The sequence below is a fragment of the Trachurus trachurus genome (genome assembly GCF_905171665.1).
Source record: "Trachurus trachurus genome assembly, chromosome: 8".
NCBI classification, from domain to species: Eukaryota; Metazoa; Chordata; class Actinopteri; order Carangiformes; family Carangidae; genus Trachurus; species Trachurus trachurus.
The window spans coordinates 7,176,421-7,202,694 of record NC_139905.1 but is presented as its reverse complement, the minus strand read 5'-3'; the positions used below and the strand labels follow the sequence as shown (position 1 = coordinate 7,202,694).

General features: G+C 41.0%; 3 protein-coding genes across 3 annotated transcripts in view; 1 reads left to right on the top strand and 2 right to left on the bottom strand.

Annotated features, from left to right (window-relative positions):
- LOC310990495 (xylosyltransferase 1-like) overlaps positions 1 to 15,286 on the bottom strand; it is a gene marked incomplete at both ends in the record, with an annotated part of 40,558 nt that extends 25,272 nt beyond the window's left edge. Inside the window, 2 exons of the mRNA XM_083977889.1 lie at positions 1,418 to 1,970; positions 14,975 to 15,286. Coding sequence (XP_083834015.1) covers positions 1,418 to 1,970; positions 14,975 to 15,286 — 865 coding nt within the window. The remainder of the gene's footprint in view (positions 1 to 1,417; positions 1,971 to 14,974) is intronic.
- A 2,366-nt stretch (positions 15,287 to 17,652) lies between these two features.
- On the bottom strand, positions 17,653 to 18,523 carry LOC310990504 (uncharacterized protein). Its single transcript, XM_083977899.1, has 2 exons — positions 18,509 to 18,523; positions 17,653 to 18,290 (listed from the first exon to the last, which is right to left on the bottom strand). The coding sequence occupies exon 2, from the start codon at positions 18,272 to 18,274 to the stop codon at positions 17,768 to 17,770; it is 507 nt and encodes a 168-aa protein (XP_083834025.1). The 5' UTR covers positions 18,275 to 18,290; positions 18,509 to 18,523; the 3' UTR covers positions 17,653 to 17,767.
- A 4,721-nt stretch (positions 18,524 to 23,244) lies between these two features.
- On the top strand, positions 23,245 to 24,353 carry LOC310989818 (uncharacterized protein; the record flags this gene model as incomplete). The annotated part of the gene is made up of 3 exons (XM_083976969.1): positions 23,245 to 23,409; positions 23,536 to 23,720; positions 23,834 to 24,353. The coding sequence occupies 3 exons, from the start codon at positions 23,245 to 23,247 to the stop codon at positions 24,351 to 24,353; spliced, it is 870 nt and encodes a 289-aa protein (XP_083833095.1).
- Positions 24,354 to 26,274: the final 1,921 nt, after the last annotated feature.

The following is a 26,274-nucleotide window of genomic DNA, read 5'->3' as shown; positions in this document are numbered from 1 at the left end:
CAGTACAATACAGTATTTGCCCACATAGTTGCAACATTATGTTTTTTGCATGTTGCTCAGCTCCAGTATCAAGCCATTGCAGAACATTTGATCAAACTTGTTCTGCTGTAACTGAAGCCAAACATTAAAAATAAAAGTAAGAAGAAAGTCAGAAGTCAGCAGCAAGTTGGATCTTTAGCCCTGAGGAGAACTAAGCCGTGACTCACACACACATTTTTCACCGTGCACCTGTTCTTGCCTTGGGGTTAAATGCATCTGCAAAATATTATAGACTCCTTATTCACTGTTGCTGCCCCATTCGACACTGGCTCCTTTCAGCCCTGTGTTTAGTCAATGTCCAGGTGGTAACACACCACAAAGCTCGGAGCTAAACCTGCTTCAGACCAGAGGCAGCAGACTCAAGGTTTACTGTAGGACAATGTGTGACCTTAGAGACGGAAAACAGCCAGGTGTCACAGCGTTTTGGACAAATGGAGGAACTGGCTCAAACCTGAAACAACCAAAGTGTTGAAACCTTGGCAGAAAATGTCCTGTTGCAGTAGGGCCGAGTGTCTGACCTTGTTCTTTGTATGTTTCTGTCTCTGCATCAGGATTAAAATCACAAATGTGATATTGTAATGTATTTCAACATAGAAATATGGTTATGTTGAGTTACATGAAGCTAAACCTGATCTGAGATGAAGGGCAAACACATTTTGCCTTCACTAGTACTGTAAGTCATAGATATTTTTTCTTTTCCCATGGGTATGTATGTATGTGCAACTCATGTATGTGGATGAATATCTTTGTTTTATAATGTGGCTACATTTGTGCTGTTTGATTCATAGTTTGGGTGTGAAATTAATAAAATCCATAAAAAAAAGAAAAAAAAAAGATCTGAGAGTATTTTGTTTTCATGACACAGTAAACAAACCCACGTGCTGCTGTGATTTAAAGGAGACATATTATGCTCCCTTTCTACAAAATTAAAATAGTTCCCAGGTGTCTTAAAGACATATCTGTGACATGTTTTAGTCAAAATACCCCAAGGATCAAACGTCACAGCTCTTTTCATCCTCTCAAAACAGCCCTGTTCAGAACGGCTGGTTTCAGTGCCTGTCCCTTTAAATGCAAATGAACCACTGCTTGCCCCGCCCCTTCTACTGGTACCAGGTAGGGGTGGGGTTATGCAAATTCTAAAACTAGTTACATCACTGGAAGACAACTGAGGGAACAACTCGTAAAACTACATGGATTTCTACCTAGGGAGCCTGAAAATTACAGATTTTTTTTGTCAATTCTCAAATTTTGGGACCCAAATATGTGTTAAAGAGCCTTCAAAAAGTGTTATTTCCATAATATGTCCCCTTTAAATTACTCTTCATTACTTTACGATTAACTTGTGTCCGTATAAGGCTCCTCCGTCAGCTGACCTCACCTTCCACTCTGCAGTATCGAGGCACTTTCTCAGGCATCAGCGCTCTCTCCTTGTGTTTACAGTAAACCTCCACGATCTGCTGCCGACACTCGCGGCTCTTGGCCCTGGACAGAGCGGAGATCGCCTCCTTCCCGCTGATCTCGCACTGCGGCGGCTGCTCCTTCCTCGGCTCCAGACCGGCGGCCGGCTTCTTCGACGGGTGGGACGGCGGATCCTGATTGGACTTGGACTTCTGGACCGGCGCCGGCACGGTGGGCGCCGGGGGGTGGGGCTTACGGACGTGGGTGCGGTTGTGGCCGTGACTTTGCCCCGTCCCTCTGGGCTGCACGGGGGGGAACTTGAGGACCTCGTTGGCAGATTTGTCCAGCATGCTCTGGACCTGGGCCTTGTCCAGCTTGTGTTTGCCGTTTCCGCCCGGCGCTCGCTGGCGTTGGGACTGGGCACCAAGGTTACTGTTGCTGTCGATGGACTCAAAGTCTTTGGGCACCGAGTTCTCATTGTTGTTGCTGTCCAGACGGACTTTCTCCTTAGGGCGGTGGGAGTGATAGGCGTCCTGTGGAGAAGAAAGAAGGAGAACGATTAGATATAAAACCATGGTGCACATAAAAACTGATCGAACATGATATGAGGTTAAATATGCAAACTACAAACATTAAAAAGACACTACTTTCAAAGTTATCGTTAGTTGAAAATGCACTTCCTGCTGCTCTTTCAAATTAAAAGCTGAACCAAAAGTGTCTGTTGGTATTTGGGTCAATGACGTCATGCAACCCAATATCAAGTGGTGTAACCGGTTTATTTTCATAAAAATCTAATTATATACAGGGGAAATAAATCTGGACCCAAATGTGGAATAAATGTAATTCATTTTTTTTCAATGCAACACTATGTTTTTTGACAAATTTCGCATAATTTGTCACTTTATTGAGAAAAAAAGTGGTGTTTTTTGGATAAGTCCTGCCTGGTTTTGCTAAAATGCATTAAAATTCAAATATAGAAACACAGTATTTCAATTTAATGTTTTTAGAAGAAAGTATATATTTTTATAAGTACACTTAAATCCACAAGGTGGATAAGATATTTAATATTCATTATTCTTTTGCGGTTACACCATTTGACATTTTCAGGGGCCTCAGTATTACCATTGTTTAAAAAAAGTTCAAATGTCATTTGAAATGACATAAAACCAATGTGAATACAAAATGAACATTTTAACAAATCCAGTGCTTTTAAATCAATTATTTATTTATTAAAGACATTTTTTTATTTATCACTGACCCATTTATATTATAAACGTTGGAGAGGATGAAGAGTGAGGGAAGTAGCAGGAACAGGGAACCAGATACAGATCAGTGTGTTGATAACTTTCCTTTAACAACATCCAGACGAAGGTATTGAGCTCCAGTGTGTAGAAACATGTGAGCACATGTCTAATAATATCTGTGTGTGTATGAGCCCTTTTATTTCTCTGGGGCTGAATGATAGTCTCTTGTCAATAACAGCTCAGGGTGAAAGTCTGGAATGTGGCTCCTCGTGCTCCAGAGGGAAAAACTACAGGATGGAAGATGAATCAGTATTTTATATCGACGACGGATTAAAATGATCATTTGTTTCATTTGTTTTTTGTCATTTTGTCCCGGAGGAGCAGGTGGAGACCAACACCAGAGCTAAAAGAGAGATGGATCGTGTGACCATAACACCGCTCCACATGGAAAATAATGCATGGACACCTCACTTTATACAGCATTAGACCTTTAAAAACTTAACAACAGCTGTGTTCTGATTGGTCCTTCTGATGCAACCAGCAGTTCAATAGAGATTCATTCTCCTGGACCATCACTATCAACAACTGTCAAGTGTATCACGTCTGTTATTGCAGAAACTGTTCAGGTACTATATTCTATATATATATTATATGGTGTTTATTCTGGTTCTGTAGAGTCCTCAGTCCGTCAGGGCCTGAGGTGCATGCTGGGAATTCAACGACGTTCCCTTTCTAGGAACAAAATAATACAGAGACCAGAGAGAGAAGAGGAAGTGACATTTGACCCCCGGAGACACAGGCAGCTGTGGCCTCGGCCTTGACCCATCAGAGTCAGGTGTTGATGTTGATGTGTGCGTGCGTGTGTGTGTGTGTGTGAGAGAGAAAGAGAGTGTGTGTGTTTGTATGTGTGTGCATGTGTGTGTGTGTGTGTGTGTGTGTGTGTGTGTGTGTGTGTGTGTGTGTGTGTGTGTGTGTGCATGTGTGTGTGTGTGTTTGTATGTGAGAGAGAAAATGTGTTTCAGTAGGAAAAGCCACATGACCTCGATGGGTATTTTAATCCCACAGATTACCCTATATCTGTCTTTTCCAGGGATAAAGATTGTGTTTACGAGTGGATTCGTACATGAGCCACACACACACACACACACACATGCACGCACATACACACACACACGCACACACATACACGCACGCACACACACACTCAGAGCGCCTGTGGGAAACCAGTAATATCAGCTCTTGCCACCTGCTCCTCAGACAACCTTTCATTATCTCATCTGTAATATCAGCTTAAAGGAATGTGTGTGTGTGTGTGTGTGTGTGTGTGTGTGTGTGTAGCTGTGGTGAATATTTTAAAGTGAAATGCACAGGAAACCGTGAATAAAACCCCCAGTGCACAGAGAGAGATAAAAGGTTTAGACACACATTGATACACCCACAAACACACACACACACACGCACGCACGCACGCACACATGGACGGACTTAACATACATACATTAACATAAATATACATACTGAGGATTATTCTATTCATAGAGTCTTATAAATAATGCAGTTTAAAATCTAAACTTTGTCTTGATGGTGGCGTTGAAGCTGGAAAACTGGGATTTTGACAAGTTTCTAAATCTTCCAATTAATTTTTCTATCAATCAACTGATTATTTTGTTAATTAAATGTCAGACAATAGTGAGAAAGTTTATTTCCTATCTGACCACAAGTCCAAAGCTGAAATATATAAATTACTAAAACACAATAATAATAAACCAAACAGTACAAAGGTCAGAGAGGTTAACTAATCAATAATCGCCTCATTAGCTGCGTTTACATGCAGTGTTTTCCTCAATCTGATTGAAAACAAATCGGATTAAATGAATCTTATTCGTTCTGTATACATGAACACGAAATAAAACGATCCACATTCAATCCGCATATACATGGTCCCAGCTGAAGCCAATTATATACCGCTGTGAGACTGACCGCCGGTGCCGCTGCTCGTTGAAGACAGCAGTGATACGTGCTTATACGACGTCGGAGTCTCCAAACCAGAAACTTCTTTAACAGCAGCGGGAAAAGTCGCTAGATTGTCGCTAGTCGCTTTTGACAAAAAAAGTTGCCAGATTTAGCGAGAAAGTCGCCAAGTTGGCAACACTGCTTTGACTTTCCTATTTCCTGTTTCCTATTTCCAGCGAACGTCAATCGTGACTCCACTCTATCAACCGAATCCATTCTATTCAGCCGTTTACATGCGGCATGAAGCTGATTATCAATCGGCGTAGACTACTGTACCTCTTTCAATCCAATCTGAAATTTAAACAGTTCCAGGTGAATCAAATCCAGTAAAGTGTTTACATGAGGCATTTTGAATCTGATTGACCTTTTAATCTGACTGTAAATAGGATTTTTGGACCTATGTAGACGCAGCTATTGTTTCATCTCTCTGATAGATTTACTCTTCAATCTTCCTGCGTTCTCTTACTGTGATCCAGATGTTATTGATGACACCTTCATCGACTACCATGTATGAACTCTGAGTGCAGCACGTGTTTGGCTTCTTTTTTGTCAAATTTCATCTTTTATGTTACAACCGACTGATCGATGGAGGGGGTGTGGGGTTTTTTTTTTTACAAGATGTTTTTAGAGACAGACAGGAGGCGCAGGATGAAAGCGGGCGGATCATGTAACGAGTCCCAACTCGTTAATCTGAGTGAAAACATTTCAATTACACGGTCTGCACCTTAACGAGAAGCCGAGAGGCCTCAAAGTCATTTACTGTACATTTCAAGAAGTGTTTAGAAGAAGAGTTTAGTCTTTTATCTTTTATATGATACCACTGTTGTGCAAATAATTGTTTTCATCATATGTCTTATCTCAGCTGCTGTAAAATAGAGTTGAATTGATTAGACAGTTCATTTTAAACAGATTCATATCAATTAATTAAACACTTTTCATTTAAAAAAAAATAGTGAATCGATGCAAAATATTCAACAGGATTTGTTGCTTTTATTTGTCATTGCTGACTGTTAAAGAAAACTATTTGGGTTTTTGGTCTATTAGTTGATTAAATCAGATGTTTGAAGTCGTCACACTGAACTCTTAATGTGTCAAAGACGAACGACTGGTCCATTAACTGCAGAATTAATAGACAGATTAATCAATTATTAAAACAGCAGCCATAATTCTTGACAAAAACTTTTACTTTTACTGAAGTATCTGCAGTTGGTTGGATAAAACACATGATTTGAATGAACTGCCTTCTTGTTCTATGTTATCTTTCATTAGTTTTTGACATTTCAGAGATCAAACTGATCAATGGGTGGAGAGAACAAGTCACAGACGAGCCGTGACATTCGCTGCAGAGCCAATATCATTATTATCACATCTGTCAAACTTTTGCTCCCACACATTTCCATGGTGATTGGTTTCTCCTCCTGTGGCTGTGTGTGTGTCTGTGTGTGTGTGTGTGTAGTAGGACGCTGCTGCAGGACTGTAAGAAGAAATGTCCTCGAACGATTCTGAGTTTCTCTCCTTCACAGATCTTTCTAAAAAGCCGTGCGTTTTTTCCCAGAAGCCCCTGCATTCCATGGAGACGAGCCACGGCTAAAATACCACCGCTTACCTACAAAGGCATCATTCTTTATCCTCGTGCGCACACACACACACACACACAGACACACACAGACACACTGAGTCACTGCTTTCTTGCTGTGCTCTTGTATGAGTCAGTTTGCTCTCCTCCTCAGCAGGTCCTCATTCACGGCGTCTGCGCTGCCTTCAGACCTCCTGCTGCTCCACGATAAAGGCGACAGAAAAGAGACAAGAGAGCCCGTTCCCTCGGGCGCCCGGGGCGAGAGACATTACAAAGAGGCAAGAGAGAGGGAGGAGAGAGAGAGGAGGGAGGGAGGGGAAGAAAGGAAACCTGTTGCTTTGACATCTGTTGATTACAAGGCCATGTTCACACTGATGGGGGTAAATATGAAAATGCCAGCGTTTAAAATTCTTCCCTAAACGTTTGACGACTGAAACACTAAACATCAAACAGGAAAAGTTTTACTTTTGGCTTAATGGTGGTTCATGAACAAAATACTGCAGTTGTGCCGCCGTCGATAGAGCAGTGTGGTTCGATAGCTCCAATTATAAATCTGATGGTATTCTACTCTTCTCTTATACAAAAAAACCCCCACATGCAGCCTGAAGCCATCAAAAAACCCTACAAACTCGTTCACCAAATGCAACCAATTCATATCGTCCCAACGACTGCAAACAGATTTCAATTATATAATTAAAAAAATAACTCAAACTACAGCGAGCATCTGTTTTAAGAAAATTCATTAATATACAGATGGACGTAGTCTCTGTGACATCACCCACAGGTTTCTGAAGAGTGAGCTGCTGCACTGTCACCATCATGGCAGCACCTGGCTCCGCCCCCTAACTCCTGGCTATTCCAAAAACCCTCAATTCTGCTTCAACATTGAAGCCTTAAAGGGCCCATATTATACAAAATCCACTTTATACTGGTTTTGTAGTGGTTCTGTTGTGTGTCCCGTGGCCTTTCTCTGACGCCTGAGGTGAAAAAAGTCTGTTCACTACCTTAATGGATTGCTTCACTTCTTTGAGATCGTGTCTCCAAACGGGCCAGTTGGAACCGCAGCTCCACTTGACGTCAAGAGTCAACAGTAAAAAGGGAACTTTTACATTTTTTCCAACAAGACAATTGTCTCACAAACTAGGCTATTCAATTCTTTTTTTTTTTAATTGAATAACTATTGATCATTCATTCTATCATTGCCCATCCCTATTTCCAATGTCAACATTAGCACATGGTGAGAGAACCACACCCTCTCCCTGTGACGGGTGTGGAGTGGACATGGTTTACACATCTTATTTGCATTTCAAGGTGCAGACTGAAACGTTCTCAGGAGAGCTACTTTTAGATTGCTGAGATTTAGAGCTGCAGATTGATTTGGGGGCAACACGCTACGAATACGACGTGGTTGGACAACTTAGACCTATGTGAAGTGGTTGAAAAACAGCATAATATGGGACCTGAAATGTAAATGTTGGACATTTTAACATGGGAGGCTATGGGGACTGTTGGGGACTCACTCTAATGGTCATTAGAGGAACTGCAGCTGCTGGTTCCTGTATTGTTAGTTTCAATTTTATCTGCTTGGTTTCATTGGATAGACTCAAATGAGAACTTTAATGTTCTCTCTTCGTCTCACTCTGGGTCCAACAATGAGACCAGTTAGGTGCTCACACTTCTGCACGACGGTGAAAGGATTCATGGTGCAGCTTTAAAGAACAGTAACGAGTGTGTGTAGAGAAAACACCTTCCTATCAGGCAATAAAGAGCTCTTTGACCAGGCTGCACTCAGCATCCAGTCCCCAGCTCTGACTAACTTGTGTACACTTGTGTACATGGGTGTGTGTTTATACTCAGTGTACCTGTGGGAATGTAGCACAACCTGGAATTTATTGCCGCTGCCCCGTGTGTCAGGGTTTTTAAGAGAAACAGTCTCGTCTGTATGAAGCTACTGGAAGGGTTGAGAGTTTTCATGAACATGCAGCAGCTAAGAAATTAAAATCCAGGACTTCTGTAATAAACAAAAAGCTATTTGTTCATTATTTGTTAATTACTCATTCAGTGCTAACTTCTAGTCTGTCTGTCTGAGCTCTTTGCCGCCGTTCTTTCACTCCTTTGCCTCATTTTTCCTCCGTTACTTCAACTTCCTGCTCTGATTAATTTGCAGAGTGAGTGATTCATTACCGAGCTGAATCAGACGTATCCCGAGTTCCCGACACATCTCGCTGCCTTGTGAACAATGAACTTTGACGACCGGTTTAATCGATCACTTCCTAAATATGTAGCCATATGATGTAGTGCCACTAAAGCAGAATAAGCCTTTTATTTCATCAACATTTAATGATTTGTTCTGACGCTGCCAGAGGCGTTGCTGTGTTTCAGAAACGCAGCTGTAAAAGCTCCAGAGCAGAAATGAGACGTTTATATATCGAACTAACAATCCACCAACCAGACTCCAGACACGCTCTGTTCACAGCAGGACTAAAATAAATACAACATTAAATATAAAAATAGTTAGGATGTGATTTGTGTTGGGGCTACAACTAATGCATTTTCCCTTAAAATCTGGAGAATTTGATTTGCAGGTTCAGTCTCTGTTGCACCGAAACGCTTCATTTACAGCTCCTGTGACTTGACTTTATCCATATTTTGATAAATTTCTCCACCCTCGTTTAAAGAGACATGAAACAACTGTTATTTACTCTTAAAAAATGACTTAATCAGCTAACTAACCACTAAAGATGTGTGAAGAAGAGCAACAGTGTTCATCGAGCCTGAAGAAAAACACATAAACATCTTGTTACCATGGGACTCTTAAAAAAAAAACGTTTCTGTCCCTTTTTCATCCAGAACATGTGTGAACTGAAAGCTGTGAAACCATGTAGCTACTGTAACTGCATGTGAGGATCATTATCTGCTCTGTGTGTCTCACTTCATCCAACCATGGAGTGAAAATAAATACTTTAGAAACTGATCAGTTTCACAAATACTCAAGAAAAAAAAAAAAACCTAGAATAAAACATCATCTCCCTGAGGAACTGAGTGGAGCTATGTGTCTAAACAAAACACTGAAAATAGAGCTGGAGAGACAAAAGGAAAAACAGAGGCAGATGGAGAGACAGAGAGACAGAGAGAGAGGAAGCTGAATGGATGATGTCGAGGGACGAGCTGGTGCTGCAGCAGCTCCGTTCTCACAGGACGAGCCGGGATTACAGCGAAGGATTTGAGTCTATCTACGGACTACGGCAGATTTAGACTGAATTATAAATTAAAAAAAAGAGAAAACATAAAGCAGCTTTCTGGGTTTAACATCCATGTGTTTTTACAAAGTCACTAATAGAGAGACAGTGATGCCGGACAGAGGGATCATCTGGGACTCTGAGCCCTGCGCTGCTGACTGGAGGCAACGTCAGGACTTCATCACACGTTTCTCTGCTTCACAAACATGAAACTCTGAATAAGTAGAACTTACATAATACTATTATGTATTACATTTTGTGCAATATCTACACACTTCTGCTTGTGCAACTGGGTGTAATGGGCATCGGGCAATACAACCTGGCACTTTAAACTGATGTGCACTTTAGGGCCTCGTGCAATACTATTATATCTGGCACTTTGATAAATACTCTTATAGGGCATCGTGTAATACAACCTGGTACCTATGCACTTTGTACTTTAGCACTCGTCACTTTAACCCAGCACTTATGCACTTTATCTCCCAGAACAAAACTCTTATGGTCCCCCTACCTGTGGAATGTGTTTCTCAATATGTTTTTCATTGTTATAGTTGCCTTTTTGCATTGTCTACTTCTTTTTTTTCTTTTTCTTTTCATTTATTATGTGTAATGTGTACTGCTGTTGAACTGTTTTTATGTTAAAGGGACTACGGAGGGAAATTAGCATCTTGCTATAATCCGGTACAATTACATGTTATGTCCATGATGTGCACTGTCCCATTCAAATAAACAGATAAAGTAAAGTAATAACAACTCCAGTATAGTTCAGAATATTATGGGATAAGTTAGAAAAATGTTAATAATAATAATACAGAGTTTCCGATTAGACACATTTCACAAGGAAGTGAAGCTCGCCATGGGTCCTCAACTCGGAAAAATCTCGATGGAAGTGAATGAGAGTCAAAATTTTATTTCGTGATCCGATTGAATTGTGTCATGAGAAAAAATATGTGACCTCTACCTATTTAAAACATTGTGTTTCATGCCAAAAAATCAGCAGTTTGTCGTAAAACGGCAATGGAAGAATGTATTTAGTGTGCAGACCGCTCTACGGACTACAGTAACAGGCAGTGGAGCAGCTAACATGGGATTTTATTTTATTTTATAATAGTTTTACAACAAACTGCTGCTTTCGTGGCATGAAACATGTTTTAAATAAGTAGAGGTCATAATTCAGTTGGATCGCGACATAAAATTTTGACTTTTTGATATTTTCCGAATTGAGGTCCCATGGCGAGCGTTACTTCCTGCTTCAGCTCAGGCTCTCTATTATGGCGTGATTTGGATATAAAATGGCATCACTTAATTTTTTTTCCTATCCTGACCAACTTTGAGGTCCCAGCTGTCGGTGGCAGCAGGTCTGGACCTCCTCCTGTGCTGCTAATAACCAAGATGGCTGCCGCTGATGTGTTCAATCTGCCGCTGCAGCAGTAGCTGCAGGGCACTGGATGGACCGTACGGTGGCCCTGAGGGCTCAACACACTGCAACTTGAAGACACAAAACAGAAAACAGCGTCATCAATCTGAAAACATACGTGCTGCTGCAAAATGCACAAAGCAAAGCACATGTTTGTAATATTATCTGAATTGCGTGATATTGATGTTATAATAAACCAACAGGCGCCATTGTTGTCATATTGAAGACAGTGTTTTCTTGAGTTGCAGTGAGTTGAGCCCTCAGGGCCACCATACAATGGTTAAAGAAAAGTCCTGCTGATTCATCCAACAGTAATAATTTAATAATCACTAACACACTAACACACTGACACACACACACTGCTGACCATGTGTGTGTGTGTGTGTGTCAGAGCAGACTGACATCCTCACAGCCAGGTCAGATCAGATTAGAGGATTGGTTTGGTTTCACTGATGAGATTTATACTTTTTAATCTAGTTTGGATTCTTCAATAATCCCTAACTACTACTGTGTGTGTGTGTGTGTGTGTGTGTGTGTGTGTGTGTGTGTGTGTGTGTGTGTGTGTGTGTGTGTGTGTGTGTGTGTGTGTGTGTGTGTGTACGTGTGTATATGTGTGTGTCCATCCAAAGGTGCGATGAATGTGTGAGTTGTGTTACCGTGGCGCCATCCATGACGGCTGAAACACTGTGGTCAGGATAGTGACAACGCTGCTTCAGTGGAACCACAACTTCTTATTGCCTAACACCAAACTGAACCTGATCCTAACATGAAAGCACGTCCTCACTTTCATTATGCGGCCTATAACTCAAACCGATAACACACACACAGACACACACACACACGCACACACACTATATAAAGTGGTGGGAGGTGCTGTTTTATTGAGCTCCCTCAAACGACGTCCACTCTTTTATTGGAAAGAAGACGCTTCTTCCTGCCAATAAACATGCACCCCAGCACACTAACACACATACACACACACACACACACACACATATACGCAAAACACACACACACACACAGACACACACCAGACCATCAGGCGGCGCCACACGCTGCAGGTCGTCTGTGTGGAGGATAAATTACAAATTAGTTTGGTGAAATGTACAGTGGTGTTACTCGCCTCTGCTTTGCTTCCTGCTTCACCACATGTGTTGGTGTGTGTTTACGAGTGTGTGTGTGTGTGTGTGTGTGTGTGTGTGTGTGTGTGTGTGTGTGTGTGTGTGTGTGTGTTTTAACCCCTCCCACACACACACACCAAGCAGAGGAGACAAGTTGACAACTCATGACCTCCAGTGCAACAGAAGCTTTTCAACAAGTGTTAGAAACCAGTGATGAGCATCGGCCTCAAACATCAGAACAGAATATCAACGCTGCCTGACAACACACACACACACACACACACTGTGCATGGGGAGGGGTGGGAGGTTTTACTCTGCAGCCAATAGCAGCGAAGGTAATCCTGGATAGTATCAGTACAGTACTCCTCCTGGACAGGACCAGTGTTGTAGTGAACTTAACTTTTTTTTTTAAGTTGTAGCAACTTCAATCAAACAGAATCTGAACAGACGTGATAAAACAACTTTAAAATGTTAATTCTCAGCTGAACTAAACATCACAGTCACAGTTCTGACCCCACTCATTAACCCTCTGATCTCAGTCTCAGTGAGAAGAACCCATGTGCAGGTGAACTCCAAACTGTCGCCTCCAATACAAAGTGTTCAAATAGATTTTGAGGGATCAGTTAAAGAGACAACGAGGAGTTTGCTTTTGGTTATAAAAGAGTGTCATATTAATGTGGATGAATCTACGTTACCACTTGTTATGGGTCCATTTTTGATAAATATATTGTTTTGTCTGTATAGTTATGTTGTTATTATTATTTAGTGGTCGACTCGCCCAGCATTTCCTAGTTTCGGTTTCGTGGCCGTTGCCCAGAGGGTCATGGGAATAACTCCGCCGAATCGCCGTTTATGGTCGGAACTACAACGGTATCTGATCGTCTTTGAACCTCTGACTTTCATTCTTGATGAATGAAAACATTCTTAGCAAATGTTTTCACTTTCGTCCATCTTGCGCCAGTCCAAGAATTTTCCCCGTGCGCGCAGTGGCTCATGGGAAATGTAGTGTGAAAACACTTTGCTTTCCAAAACTCCTCGTTGTCCCTTTAAAATATAAATTAATTTGGGACCAGTGTGGTAAAGTAAAGTACATTTCAAGCAGAGATTTTCAGTTCATGTTGACATTAAAACTGATAAAAACATCTGTTTCTTAGACTTCGTGTTATCTCCCCCCTCTTTAACACACAGCGGTTTATGGCTCTACGTCTGTTTGTGGTGGTTTTGTGTCGTCCTCCTCCTGTGTTCATCCTCATCTGCAGAAGTTGAATCATCTCTGTGCAGCTTCATATCTCAGATTCTGACCTACAACCACACACACACATGCACAGCACCAGTTGGTTTTGTAAACTCACACACCCTCACTCACTGTGGTTTTATCTCTGCTCAGCTGTGTCTTCACATCTCTCTCTCTCTCTCCTTTTCTCTTTAATCACTCGTCCAACTCTCACATCAACTTTTGCTTTTGTTTCATTTGATCCCGTTTTCTCCTGCGCCGCCGCCTCGCCCCGTCTGTCTTCACCTCCCAAACTCCTGTCCTATAAAAAGTGCTGGCATGTACCTCCGAGGTTTTAAAAGCCAATATCTGTCAGGACGTACCATGGCTCACACACACACAGACACACACACACACAGAGGGAAGATCACAGGGCATCCGCCCAACTGTAATGAAAGGCCATAAAAATGGATCCCTGCAATATAACCCACAGCTCCCTCTCCCTCTCTCTCTCTCACACTCAACCACATACTGAGCAGCTCATACAGTTTGTTCCTGTCTCAGTGACATGTCAGAACACCTGGATCCCAGCAGGTGAAGCAACACACACGTAAACATTGTATAGACACTCCTGTATATGTGTACTACACATCATGCACACTGTGATGTACACACACATAATCCATATAAAGCAATAGGTGATGGAGGGGATGCATACTGAGCAGAGGCTGCAAATAAAAAATATGCATGACTTATTCTTTTTACAATCTAATATCAATGGAGACTACTTTACATTTATATATATAGCCTATATAGGCTATATTTAAAAAAACAGCTTCATCATTTCTTCAATGCCCAAACTGTCAGTTCAGTCCAGTGGTCTCTCTCTCCTTGAATCACAAACCCAAGTCAGGCTGACATTTAAGTTTTATCCCCTGAAGACACTGAGGATACTAATTCAGTGCACAGTGCAAACCTTAAATGGTTGGTGCAGTTCACTGTTAAAGAATTCATAACAATACACTGGCCATCTAACATTAAAAAACCTGCGAGAATAACGTTTTTAAAGGCGACGTTGCACCAAACTCCGTTTATAAACCACACAATTATAAACTCGTCCTTTGTTTCCGATCAATTAACATGTGTTGGAAACATGTCTGCTTGTATTTTAAGGACCTATCTGCTTCATTCTTACAATCGGTGAAGATATTATCGATTAATTGGCACTCAATCCATTAAAACATAAATATTTTTGATGATGCTACTTGTCTGTCGCCCATTAACGAAGAGTGGTGGTAACACAATGAGTTTGACTGCAGGTTAAAGTTCATTCATCTAAATACTGTTACACACTGCTGGGCAGTAGCTCCTAATTCTTCTAGTTGTGATTAACCCTTGCATATTGTGCATTAATCGACACCTTACATTTGCAGTGAGTGTGCTCCTCCTGACCCACGGCTGGATGGAGACTGTGTTGATGCAAAAAAAAAAAAAGCCAAAACAACAGGCGAGCAGCAGCTGCAGCAGCCGCTCAGTAGCATCCTCTCCTCGGCTACCATGCGGCTGGCTTCCCCCCCCGGGGGTCAAGCCAGCCAGCACAGCCGCTCGTTTTCCAGTCGTTTTAATAAGCATGTGTGGAATCTTAATTAAAAACCCTCACACTACGCTTCACCGTGAATATCCGAGCAGGTAGAAATTACTCATTCAAACCTACCGCCTGCAGCTTGTGCCGGACGGCCGCCCTTCCGAACAGCGGCGGCGGGTTCGGGTTAGGGTCTCCCCTCCTCAGCAGCCCCTTCCTCGGCTGCTCCCTGTCGGCTTTGTTGAGCCCCGCGGCGGCGGATCGGTGCTCCTCTCTCTTCTCCCGGCTCCTCCGGGCGCCTCCGTCCGCGCCGGCTGCAGAGTCCAGGCTGCTGAAGTTCCACACGATGAGGGTCTGGACCAGCAGCACGGCCAGCGCGGCCAGCAGCAGCGCCGACCGGGAGTGCCGCGCCAGCCTGCGGGCGCACGGGCTGCTACCGTTCATCTTCCTCTACTCCTCCTCCTCCTCCCTCCGGCTTCAAGCAGAGAGCCCCATCCGCTAAACGCCGACAGCGGGGTATGAATGCTCCCCTACGCGGCCTGAGAGGGGCTACTGGCAGGCAGAGAGGAGGAGGAGGGAGGAGGAGGAGGAGGAGGGAGGAGGGGAAAGGAGGAGGGAATTTGGCAAAGGCTTGAAATGAGGAGAGAGGTTTGGAGGTGTGAGGCAGCAGCAGCAGCAGAGAGGACACAGGGGCCCTCATGTGGCCACCACAGAGTCCACAGTTTAGAGAAAGCGCTTATTTTCTCATTTAGAGCAAATGACGTCGCTGCAGTTTGTGAACCAGAGCTGCAGGGCCGTAGCCTGCTGATCAGCGGCCCCGGGCTGCAGCCGAAAGCCTGGAAATAGTCACCTACTAATGCAAATATCCATCATAGCTACTACCACTACCTACCTGCTGCCATTTATAATCTAATATTTAATTTAATAATATATATTTTATATTCAACACGTAGTAGCCCACATTTTAACCACAGCATCAAAATATGAAGAGTTCATTTGCAAAAGCAGATAAATGCCATTTTGAAAAAAAATTAGCTGATGCTTTTGAATTATTCTTTGCAGTGTTGTTTTCAATAGCCTAAAGCTTTTTTTTTTTTTTTTTTTTTTTAGATACGTCTGTTTTTTTTTTTTTACGTCTCATCTCCTTGGTCAAAGCCACTCAACTTTGGTTTGATTGATATCACCTGGTGTAAATAATAATTAAAAATGTTCAATTTTTTTAAAAACAGTTATCTGCTTTTGCAAATGAACTCTTCATATATACAAGCAATAAAACAAATAAAGCCAAAATACAGACCTCACAATAAAATGTGAATCCAATACTACACTCCAACATTGAGTGCACAAGTCCACGATTTAAATAAGCCTCATGACTATTGTGCTCCCCCCCAAAAGCAACAAATGCACACAAATGTTTCATGGTTATCCACTTTGTTTTGTAAAATTAAGAATGTTTAACCATGTGACAGAATTTTTATGTGTAGAAAATCACATTAAATAAGGAGTTTAAATGCAAAATGCAGATTCAGATGCATAAAGAGGGGTAAACCAAGCGGACAGTCTTTCAGGAGTAGCCTATAGATAGATTAAAGAATAAAAATCTGTAAGAAGATGGTGCACATGGTGGAGGAGGAGCTGACGCTGTTGATCTGCACATGCACATTAGACAGACAACACACAAAGGTTCAGTGGTGCGACGGATCAGATGATCCACTAATTGTAATTGTCGGAGCATTGTTTGGATGAGAACACACACATTCCCGTCATATATGCATACAAACAAAGCCTCCTTTATATGACCTGAGGAAATGACGACTGCTCCATACATTCTGTGTCTCCAGCCATGCAGTAAACACACACACACAGACACACACATACTGTATATGCATATATGCAATATGCTCCAGCAGCTTTGTGGATCCTGCTCCGCTCCATCATTGCTCGCCCACTAATACACTTTCCACCAGATTAGTCTGATTTCATGCATATTGCAGAGAAGTGCCAGTGATCTAATTGAATGAACATCTAAAAATAGAGATGAATTCTTCCCCTTTCGATCCTTTGCCCCGTCTCTCTCTCTCTCTCTCTCTCTCTCTTTGGTCTCTCCCCATCTCTTTGTCCTTCCAGATGCTTCAGTTCAGACGTCTTGGATCTGGAGCTTTGTCCTCCAGCAGACTCACACTCAACTTTTATCTCCCCTCATTGTCTCTCTTTGTAATTTATGTCCTTGGGTTTTGTCTCGTTGTGTTAATGTGTACTTCCTCCAGGGGTTGTATGGCCCAGGACAAAACAGAATTTACCCAAAGTCAATCTAATATTGTTGCTGTGTTTCTTCAAAATGAGATTTCATTATTGTGTAAATATGTCTGCCCTTTACTGACCACATCTATAATATCTATTTATTCTGTAATCCAAAATGCAAAAGTGGAATATTATGACGCTAGAACAGTAAAGATAAGTAACAGCAGCAGTTGTGTGATTTGTTGTCAGCTGTGCAACAAATTGCCCCACAAAGATGATAAGGCATTGACCCTTGACCATCAGCTGGACTATTTAAAGTATCTCTTAAAATGACGTAGCTATATAAGGTGCATTTATACTTGAATTAAACCAAATCTGTCTTCAGATGGATTGTGATTTTGCACAGCTCTTTTTCCTTGTAAATCTGTTTGCTCTTAGATGTTATCTGAGTCTTATCAGGAGGAAATAAAGACTAACAGTGAAGTCCAGTGACGTCTGTAGCAGCTGACAATGTTTCTGAAAGGTTTAGGGTTAGAACAGATGTGGAAGAATGAAGACACTGACTCAGATGAAAACCAGACACATTTATTTTGCAGGTTACAATGACACAGTAACAAAATACAATGTCCAATATATAAAAATATACTTTAACATACAAAATAAATTGGTCACAGCTCAGAGAACTCACATGTAGCCTCGAGCACCATAGCCAGTGGTCCCTGCATTTGACACTGGTTTGGGGTTGATGATTTTAATGACCCTGATTCTCTTGGGGTCCCAGACACAATCCTCCTCCAAACCGCTAGGCACCATCCCACAGTTGGGTGGCACCCAGGCAGTGTCGTATCCGTAGTCATGCCAGTTCTTCTGTTGTGGGTGGCGCTGACGATTGATGGCGATCACTTTTCCCACGTTGACTGAAACCTTAATAACGGCCCTGTCAGACTCAGGGTGATCGATGGGATAGCGGCTGGCTTTCTGCAGGTCTCTGCTGAGGTAGACACCACGGCCGAGCATCCCATCTGAGGACTGACGAAAACCTGAGGCCTTGATCAGCTGAGCAGTTCCCTTGGTGGTGCCGTGGAACATGACATAGGTTTTGCCATCAGCTGGCTGACGCTCAGTGGGGCCAAAGCGAAATGCCCCTGCAGGCAGATCAAAGTCTTCTTCAGCCCACTGGAACCGGCTCATGTTGGTGTTAGTATCACTGTGGAAAGACATTGAAGGAAAAATTTGATGGAAAAGAACGTTAGTTTTAGGTTCTGGCTGTGTTTAATTTAGCTTGGCAAAAAGAGCAAAGGGAAACTATTGTTTATGGCTTTATTCAGGAGGATGTTCCTACTGCAGATTAACATTAACATTATTAACAACAGTGCATGGTACAATTGAATCAATGGGTTAAAACAGAAAGTGTTTCACACATACCTTGTCCGAAGTTCGTCAAAGAATGCAGATCATGAGTTCACTTCGCTTTATATAGAACTGTTCAGACTTTGGGAGGAGATTCAACAAGCATTCAACTTTTTACTTTCGTTTCCGTAGCACAGTTGACTTTCGTTTACAGTCAGACAGGATATATTTATTTAGGTGTGTCTATTTTGAGAGCCAGCTGTTGGCAATTAATGTTGCAGATTAGAACATGGGACTTTCCGGGAGTTCTTTGTCACGGTGCAGATGCATCTGTAGTTTTACAGATACATCTGCATAACAGTGGCGATAACTGATCAAGAACATCACTGAGGAATGAGGAAATGAGGAAATGGTTTTAGTCCCTGGGAACAAGATTTGCAACCACATTCCCTAGGTTTCGTTTTCATTTGGCTCACATTGAGCAGCTAACAATTTATGAACCTAATAAAAAGGAACACTAAGGTATTTTCCGATCTGGGGTAATTCCCATCAATGCGGCCACTGTGATTTTGCTATTGAACTACCAGCAGAAATTAAATCAGCCCCAACTGGAAGCACTTTTAAATCCAGGTTAAAAACATTTCTCTTTTCACTTTATCTATTTAGTTTTTTGTTTTTATGCAGTTTCATGCTGTTCTTTAAAAAAAAAAATCTTTTGTCTTTATGTAAAGCACATTGAGTTGCCTTGGTATGAAATGCACTATATAAATAAAGATGCCTTGCCTTGCCTTGCCTATTGTGCTAACTTGATGGAAAGTAAACACTGTGCTTGATCTGTGTGCAGGTGAAGCCCTGAAAACCAGACAAGCAGCATACCTGTGGCAAACTTTACTGACCTGAGTATCAGACAAGCTGCAGGTGGACTACAGTCAACATTACAGTTCTTGAAGAGATGACTCTTCTTTTCTTTTTTTTCACAGTATCTTTTGTTTTATATGAATCACAGGACTATGAATATCTTAAGTTTTAAATTCAGTCATGGTATTAGATGTTTGTTGTCTTTTGTTGTCAAACTCTGCATCACATGCCACATATTTTACTTTGTTTCTTCAATGTATTTCAAGTTAAAATGTTCTATCGGGCACTGATAGCTGCCTCATTTTTGTGGTTCTTCCAGGATTAATTGGAGCTTTTAGATTTAAAGACTTTCACATGGAACTAGAAAATGCGATTGGGTTACTATTCTCGGCACAAGCTGCTTGATTTTGTATGAAGAAGTAGTTGGAGATGGGAAAAATGAAAAAGAGAGTGGAAGCTGCATAAAAGTTTAGATGTGATAGATGTGAAACTGGGTCAAGTCTGTGTTCACACTGTGACGGCTGCACGCAAACTTTAGTTCAGTCCAGTAACATCATGAGTGTTCAACTTGTGTGTAGCTGCATCACCAACACACAGTTTCTCCCTCACAGACAATGCAGTATCAAACATACCATGATGGCTGTGACTCATCCTTAAACAAACACTCAAACAATCAGCACGAAGTGAACAAACTGATCCATCTCGAGCTTCACTTCTGCTCAAACTTGTTTTGTGCTCAGCGATGTTCTGCTCTAATTTTCCGAAGCCTAAACAATTAAACTGAAAGAGACAGAAACACTTGTCTGACTCTGACTTAAAATCCAGACGCCTAACTATTAAAATCCTTCATCTGGTTAAAACAGTTGAAAAGGGCTGAGTTATAAAACAGTGTATCACAATATCACATAGGTCCGGTCATATTTCAACATTTCAAAGTGGATAAGTGAGAGATAAAGGTGTCTGAGATCTGCCTTAATGGAGATGTGAAATCACAAAGACCGAAAACATCTCAAAGCCAAATGAGACTAACCAACCACTGACAGAAGAGGATGTTCATCTGCAACTGTGAAGAAACTACTGATCACACTCTCTGCTCCTGCTCCCACATCCACTGCATCAACCGATGACACATAAACCTCTTTGTTTCTGCCCGAACTCTCTGCTGAAAATTTACCAAAAAGATCAAGTGTGACACATGATGAGTCACCAGGGATGATGAAGTTTCCCTGCTCTCTGCATCACTGCTTCTTTCCTTATTTTGTTTTTGTGACGAGTTGACGTCTATTTCTGACGTCTTATCCAGAGTCTTTGCCCTCCATACTGTCCTAAAATGCTCTATAACAAAAAACCTTTTTTTTTTTTTTTTCTAAAACAGGCAGTTGACAGGACAATAAAGAGAGAGAAGACACACAAGAAAAACAAAATTAAGTAACATCAATCAAATAAATGGGGATTGGATATGTCCAGATTAATAAATCTTAAGGGGCATAATGTATGCGTTTTCATAATGCTTGTGTGTAAAATAACTTAAATACATCCGCACCTGTAGGAGAGACCGGGGATTGTTGTCACATTGCAATTATCTTCTCAACCAGAGGGGGCAACTAAAAAGTGGAATACTAGTTTTCTTCCTTTACATGGTCAGAGGTCATATCCTGGCTGAGAAGACAATAGCACGTTGTAAGCTGAGCTAAGCACCAATTAACCATTTTGCACAACCCAAAGTAAAATATATCAACTTTAAATATTTCAAAAATACATGTCTTTCAGATAAAAAACCTAACAGTAATGCATGTGGACTTGTTAGAGGAGAGATTAAGCTATCCTGTCATACCTCAACCATTGTTCTATTTTAAGCTAACTTTAAGCTAGAGCTAGTGTTAGCAAACATGGTAGTTTGGGGCAACTTGTCTCAGTCATGTTGGGGTAAGTTGTCACTCACATGTGAAAACATAATTAACCAATGCTTTCTTTTTTGTAATTCAATTCTATCTGGAATTTTGATCTTAAAGTAGCACTATCACAAACACAGCAGTAATAGCAATACAAAAAACTGAAATATGCAATAAATGGGTCCGTCAGGGGAGCCATAACTATCTGTACACAAAATATAGCCGATGGTGTAATGCCTGTGGAGCAAATGCTGAATTCCTTTTTGTTATGAGACAAGCCGGCTGGCCCCATCTCCTGGACGGCATGCTATACACTGCACCACTGGCCCCATCTAGTGGCCAAACAAAGAATTGGAATTTGTGATAGTGCTACTTTAAGGAAGGTAAAACAGGTATTTGAGGCTGAGAGCCCATAGCCTACATGCCAGCAGTTCCTATGGACTTTAATCCAGTGCATGTTGCATAATATTTTACGTTAACGTTTGTTCAGTGGCTGTGTTCAATGACTTTTTCAAGCTCAATGATAAACATTTTCTGTGCCTAACTTCAGTGTTCACTTTCAAGTAAAAAAAAGAACAACAACAATAATTTTGTCCTTGTTTAATTAGTTGCAAAATCCAGTGTGACATCTTACCCCATATGAGACAATTTACCCGATGGTGGGGCAACATGTCACAAATTTGATTGCTTATAACTCTGCACTGACACAAGATATAAAAATGACATGGATACAAAATATAAACCTGAGACATTGGTCTTTCATCTGGTACACATTGTTTTATATGATGAATTGATTCCAATAAATATGTAAGAGTGTAAAAAGTGTGACAACAACATCTACCTGGTCTCCCCTGCCCAGGACCTGCTTGTTGTGAGACAGATGTGTTAAACATGGAGCCACCTGGATAAAGAAACCTGTTTTACACACCATCGGCCTGCGAGTAACTCGATGCAGAACAGTAGAATTAGTAAAGGGTCACTTACTTTCTCTGTGTCATCTAAGAGCACATTTGCCATCCTGACAACCACCTGTCAAGGCTCGGTAGATAAGCAAATAAAACATAGTAAATATGAAGGAAGAGGGACGAGGATGCCGTTAGAGCGTTAGAAAAGGAGAATTTCTCTGCGCGGGAAAGACTCAGCTTTGTTGAGGATGTGACAGCAAAAATGACGACTGATTTAATTGGTTTACCACGGGGGTCTCTGCTCGCTCCGTTACTCTCTCCATTATCGATGAACTTCCTGTTGCTCTGCAGGGTTTTGGTTGGTTTGTTCTCCTTTCTGCGGGATAGGCCTACGAATTAAAACAAAATGGAGCGACGTCCTGGAGTGTGTTCACCAGCACATATGGCACTGCAGTGAGAACTCTTTATCTTCTTTATATTTCACACACCACATAATCATTCTACAAATCATTTTGTGTTATAGTATGGATGTTAAAATGAAGTGTAGCCAATGTTGTGCAAAATCTGAGTAACATTATGAAAATAGAAATGCAGACAGTTTATATCAAATGACAAAAACTGGCATCTCATTTACAAAAAAGTAAAAAAAAAAAAAAAAAACCAAAACAGAACAGTGCAATTATTGTACAATAAAACCAACAGAGGAAGACACAGACATAGAGAGGCAAATTATCTACAAGTTTATAGTTTATGAATGTGACTCCCAGCATTGAATTCACATGAAAACTACATCCGTCTTCGTCAGTGGTCAAGATTAGATGAGGCAGAGATCACATCATGAAGGGAGGTCATGAGTTATCATGCAGTGTTGCTCAATTTCACATTATTAGACTGTGTGGATGAACAGGAGAAACAACAGACTCTGCTAAAAGAAACTCATCCAGGTGGTGATTCAGCAGCTTTAAAAGGTAACGTTTCTGTATGTCACTCTATTTATAATCTGGTCCAAACCGTAAAGTTATTAACAGTAAAGTCTCTCTTGTCTTAAATGCTCCATCACTCTAACAGCACTTCACAGCTTGAGTATCATCACTGAACAATGCCAGGTAGACATTAAACTTGCTCTTCTCTCCAACAACAGGTTTCGCACTGAAGAATGGAAGATTTCAATGGAAGCAACATTGACTACGACTACAACTATGACTACAACAGCACGGACATAGACAAGATACTACCACCTGCCATACATGTGGTGTTGTACATCATCATCATTATCAGCCTACCACTGACCCTACTGGCCATCTATCAACTTTATTCTCAGGTGAGAACTCAGTACATGACTGAGGAAGAGTTTGATGAGTGCAGAGCACAACAACATAAACAGATGTCATCAGCTCACAACATGTTTCCAACCACTGTGTTTACTCTTCTCAATGTTTTCCTGCAGGTCAGAAAGGATCACGTGGCTCCGATCTACATCATCAACCTTCTCATTTCTGACATGATCCAACTCTGCTGCATGATTGGTTTTTTGACAGCAAATCTTGAGAATGTTTTGATAATCTTTGCGTTCATCTACATTTATGGTCTGATGACCAGCGTTGGATTCATGGTGTGTGTCGCTCTGGAGAGGTAGCTATCAGTTTACAAAGTGTGTGTGTAGCTTTTCTCTGTCTGATTATTTTATTTCATCATAATTCAGAATCAAACTCCACAAAGACGACCTGTGTGTCTGTGTATTACAGGTATTTGGTCATCGCCTGGCCGCTGTGGTACCGCTTCAGACGAAACATCAAGACCTCTGTCTTGGTCTGTGTGGTGGTCTGGATCCTTCCTCTTCTATATATCTTTTTTTTTAATGGCATTGGCAACCAAATCATATTTGGTGTCTTCTTCCTCCTTCCCCTCCCTCTGTTCATATTCTTCCTGTTTGGGACCATTAAAGCTCTGTCTGCAGCCATCAGTGTCCCTCCTGATGAAAAACGACGAATTGTGGCCATTTTGGTTTTGGTGCTGCTTATTTACACACTGCTGTTCCTGCCTGCCATCATTTATTATCTTGCAGAAGAAGAAGCGAGGACTGTTAACTTCACTCTTGCTATGTTCTCTTCCTTTATGCTCAGTCCTCTTGCAGACTTGTTTCTGTATGTTTTCAGTAGGAAAGGAGCTGGAGACAAGTTTTTGGCCTGTGTGTGTCGTTGCAGGATGAACAGTGACAGAGATGTCAGCATGACTGATGTCAACGTAGACAGTCGCTCCATGTAGAGTCAGCAGACAAACATCATGAATGATCACAATTTATACATGGTTGATTAGTAGACAGAGAAAGAAAGAAAGAAAAACAGAGAAAGTAAACAATTACAGAAAAGATCATTACATAAATATAAAACTGCACCACTTCCCAAAGGAGACCAACTCTCACCAAACCATAACCAGCTTGAAAAGAAGCAATATATTGAATTATCCTGCTTTGCCTGCATTTAATCTTCTAATCCTGCTCATCTGTTTTGTAATCTGTGCCATTACGTTTTTATTCCATTCTTTTAGTATGCATTTACTAATATTTTCTAAGCACATTGAATGACCTTTGTGTGATAAAATACTGTACTGTACTGTCTGTTTCCTTTTCTGAAATAAAGGTATTGATTTGATTACTTGAGGAGACATTTGATCATTGACCATAAATACATTACATAGATGATCATTTTTGACTCAAACCTAAATAGCAATTCTTTCCCCACACTCTTTGATATCCGTTTCCAAACTGTTTTCATGAATCATCTGTGACATAATGCTGCTGAATAAAGTAGAACATAGTGTGGCATAATTACAGTAAGTGCTCAAGGAAAATCCTCATTGATTGACACTGTCCAACTGCTTTTAAAATCCAAACTAGTACTACTCTACTACTCTATTTCTAAGCCACTGCTAAAAAGTTAGTCCAAATCATGTTCTGACAGATAACATCTGTATTGCGTGAATCGTGATACCGCACAAGGAAATTGTTGATAACCCCAGTATCTCTTCCTATTTCTCAGAAATGAAAACAGTTATTTCTCAGAACATACATAGTACATTTAAACAGATATTGTTTTGTTGTTGTTGTTGTTGTTGTTGTTGTTGTTTGTTTCCAGTGGACATCTTTCAAAATGTCTACAACTATTTTTTTCTGTAATGTGAGGTGAGACTGTCCATGATTACCTCATAACAACTGTGTGTCAATTGAATTATCCCTATGTTGAAAGGCAGCAGTAACATGTATATGAGAAAAGAGAGAGAGAGAGAGAGAGAGAGCGAGAGAGAGAGAGAGAGAGAGAGAGAGAGCAGTGATGCTGGTGAGCATCTGTGAATGCACAGTGATGTAAGTGTCATGGTTATGGGTATAACTGTCATATACTCAGTGCAAAAATAGAGTGAATGGGAAAATATAAAAAGAGCTTAGGGATGAATATTATAACTCATAGTAAAGACATAAAGAGGCCATAGTTCATTGTTTTTCATAAGTTTTAGGTTAAAATGATCTGTTGATCGGTCGTGTTTGTGATTGATTGCTCTTGCCTTCCGGGTGGAAGAGGTTAAGAAAGATTAAACATGATTTTTGTTTAATGCACCTTCTGTAATAATAGAGAGAATGCATGGGTCATAGGGTCATAACTACGCTGGGCCAAAGTGTTGATTGATTACTGTATGTGTTGTTCTGCCTGAGAAGAGAACGTGTGCTAGGGTGCTAACGTAAGAAAAAAAAAAAAAAAAAACAACAGCAGCAGACTTGAGGCATGGATCTTGAATGAGAATTTATATAATAGATCCATGACTTAAGGAAGTGACAGCGTGTCTGTGTGCTCTTCTTCCGCTCTAAAACAGAGACAGAGAAGAAAAGCACCTACAGTTTGTAACAAGTTTATGTGCTAGATTGATTTTTATCAAGAAGCTAATGTTTGATTGCAACAGTCATAGCACAAATAGCACAAAAAAAACCTGCATAAGTCTGAATTGTTTAGAAGGTTAAAATCATTGAAAATGGATTGCCAAGGTAAAAAAACAAACTTTTTAATAAAGTGTGAAAAAAAAGTCTGCCAAAGGAATTAAAAGACAATATACTTCTGAACTTCTGAGCCTGTTCTGAAGGATGATACTTGTGACTGATTAATCATGTTTGCAAAGGCCAGAAGGGGGAGCTCTGCTA

What these genes read in the sequence shown, in the direction of transcription:
- LOC310990504 (XM_083977899.1), bottom strand. Translation starts at nt 18,274, where the DNA reads ATGAGCCGGTTCCAGTGGGCTGAAGAAGACTTTGATCTGCCTGCAGGG.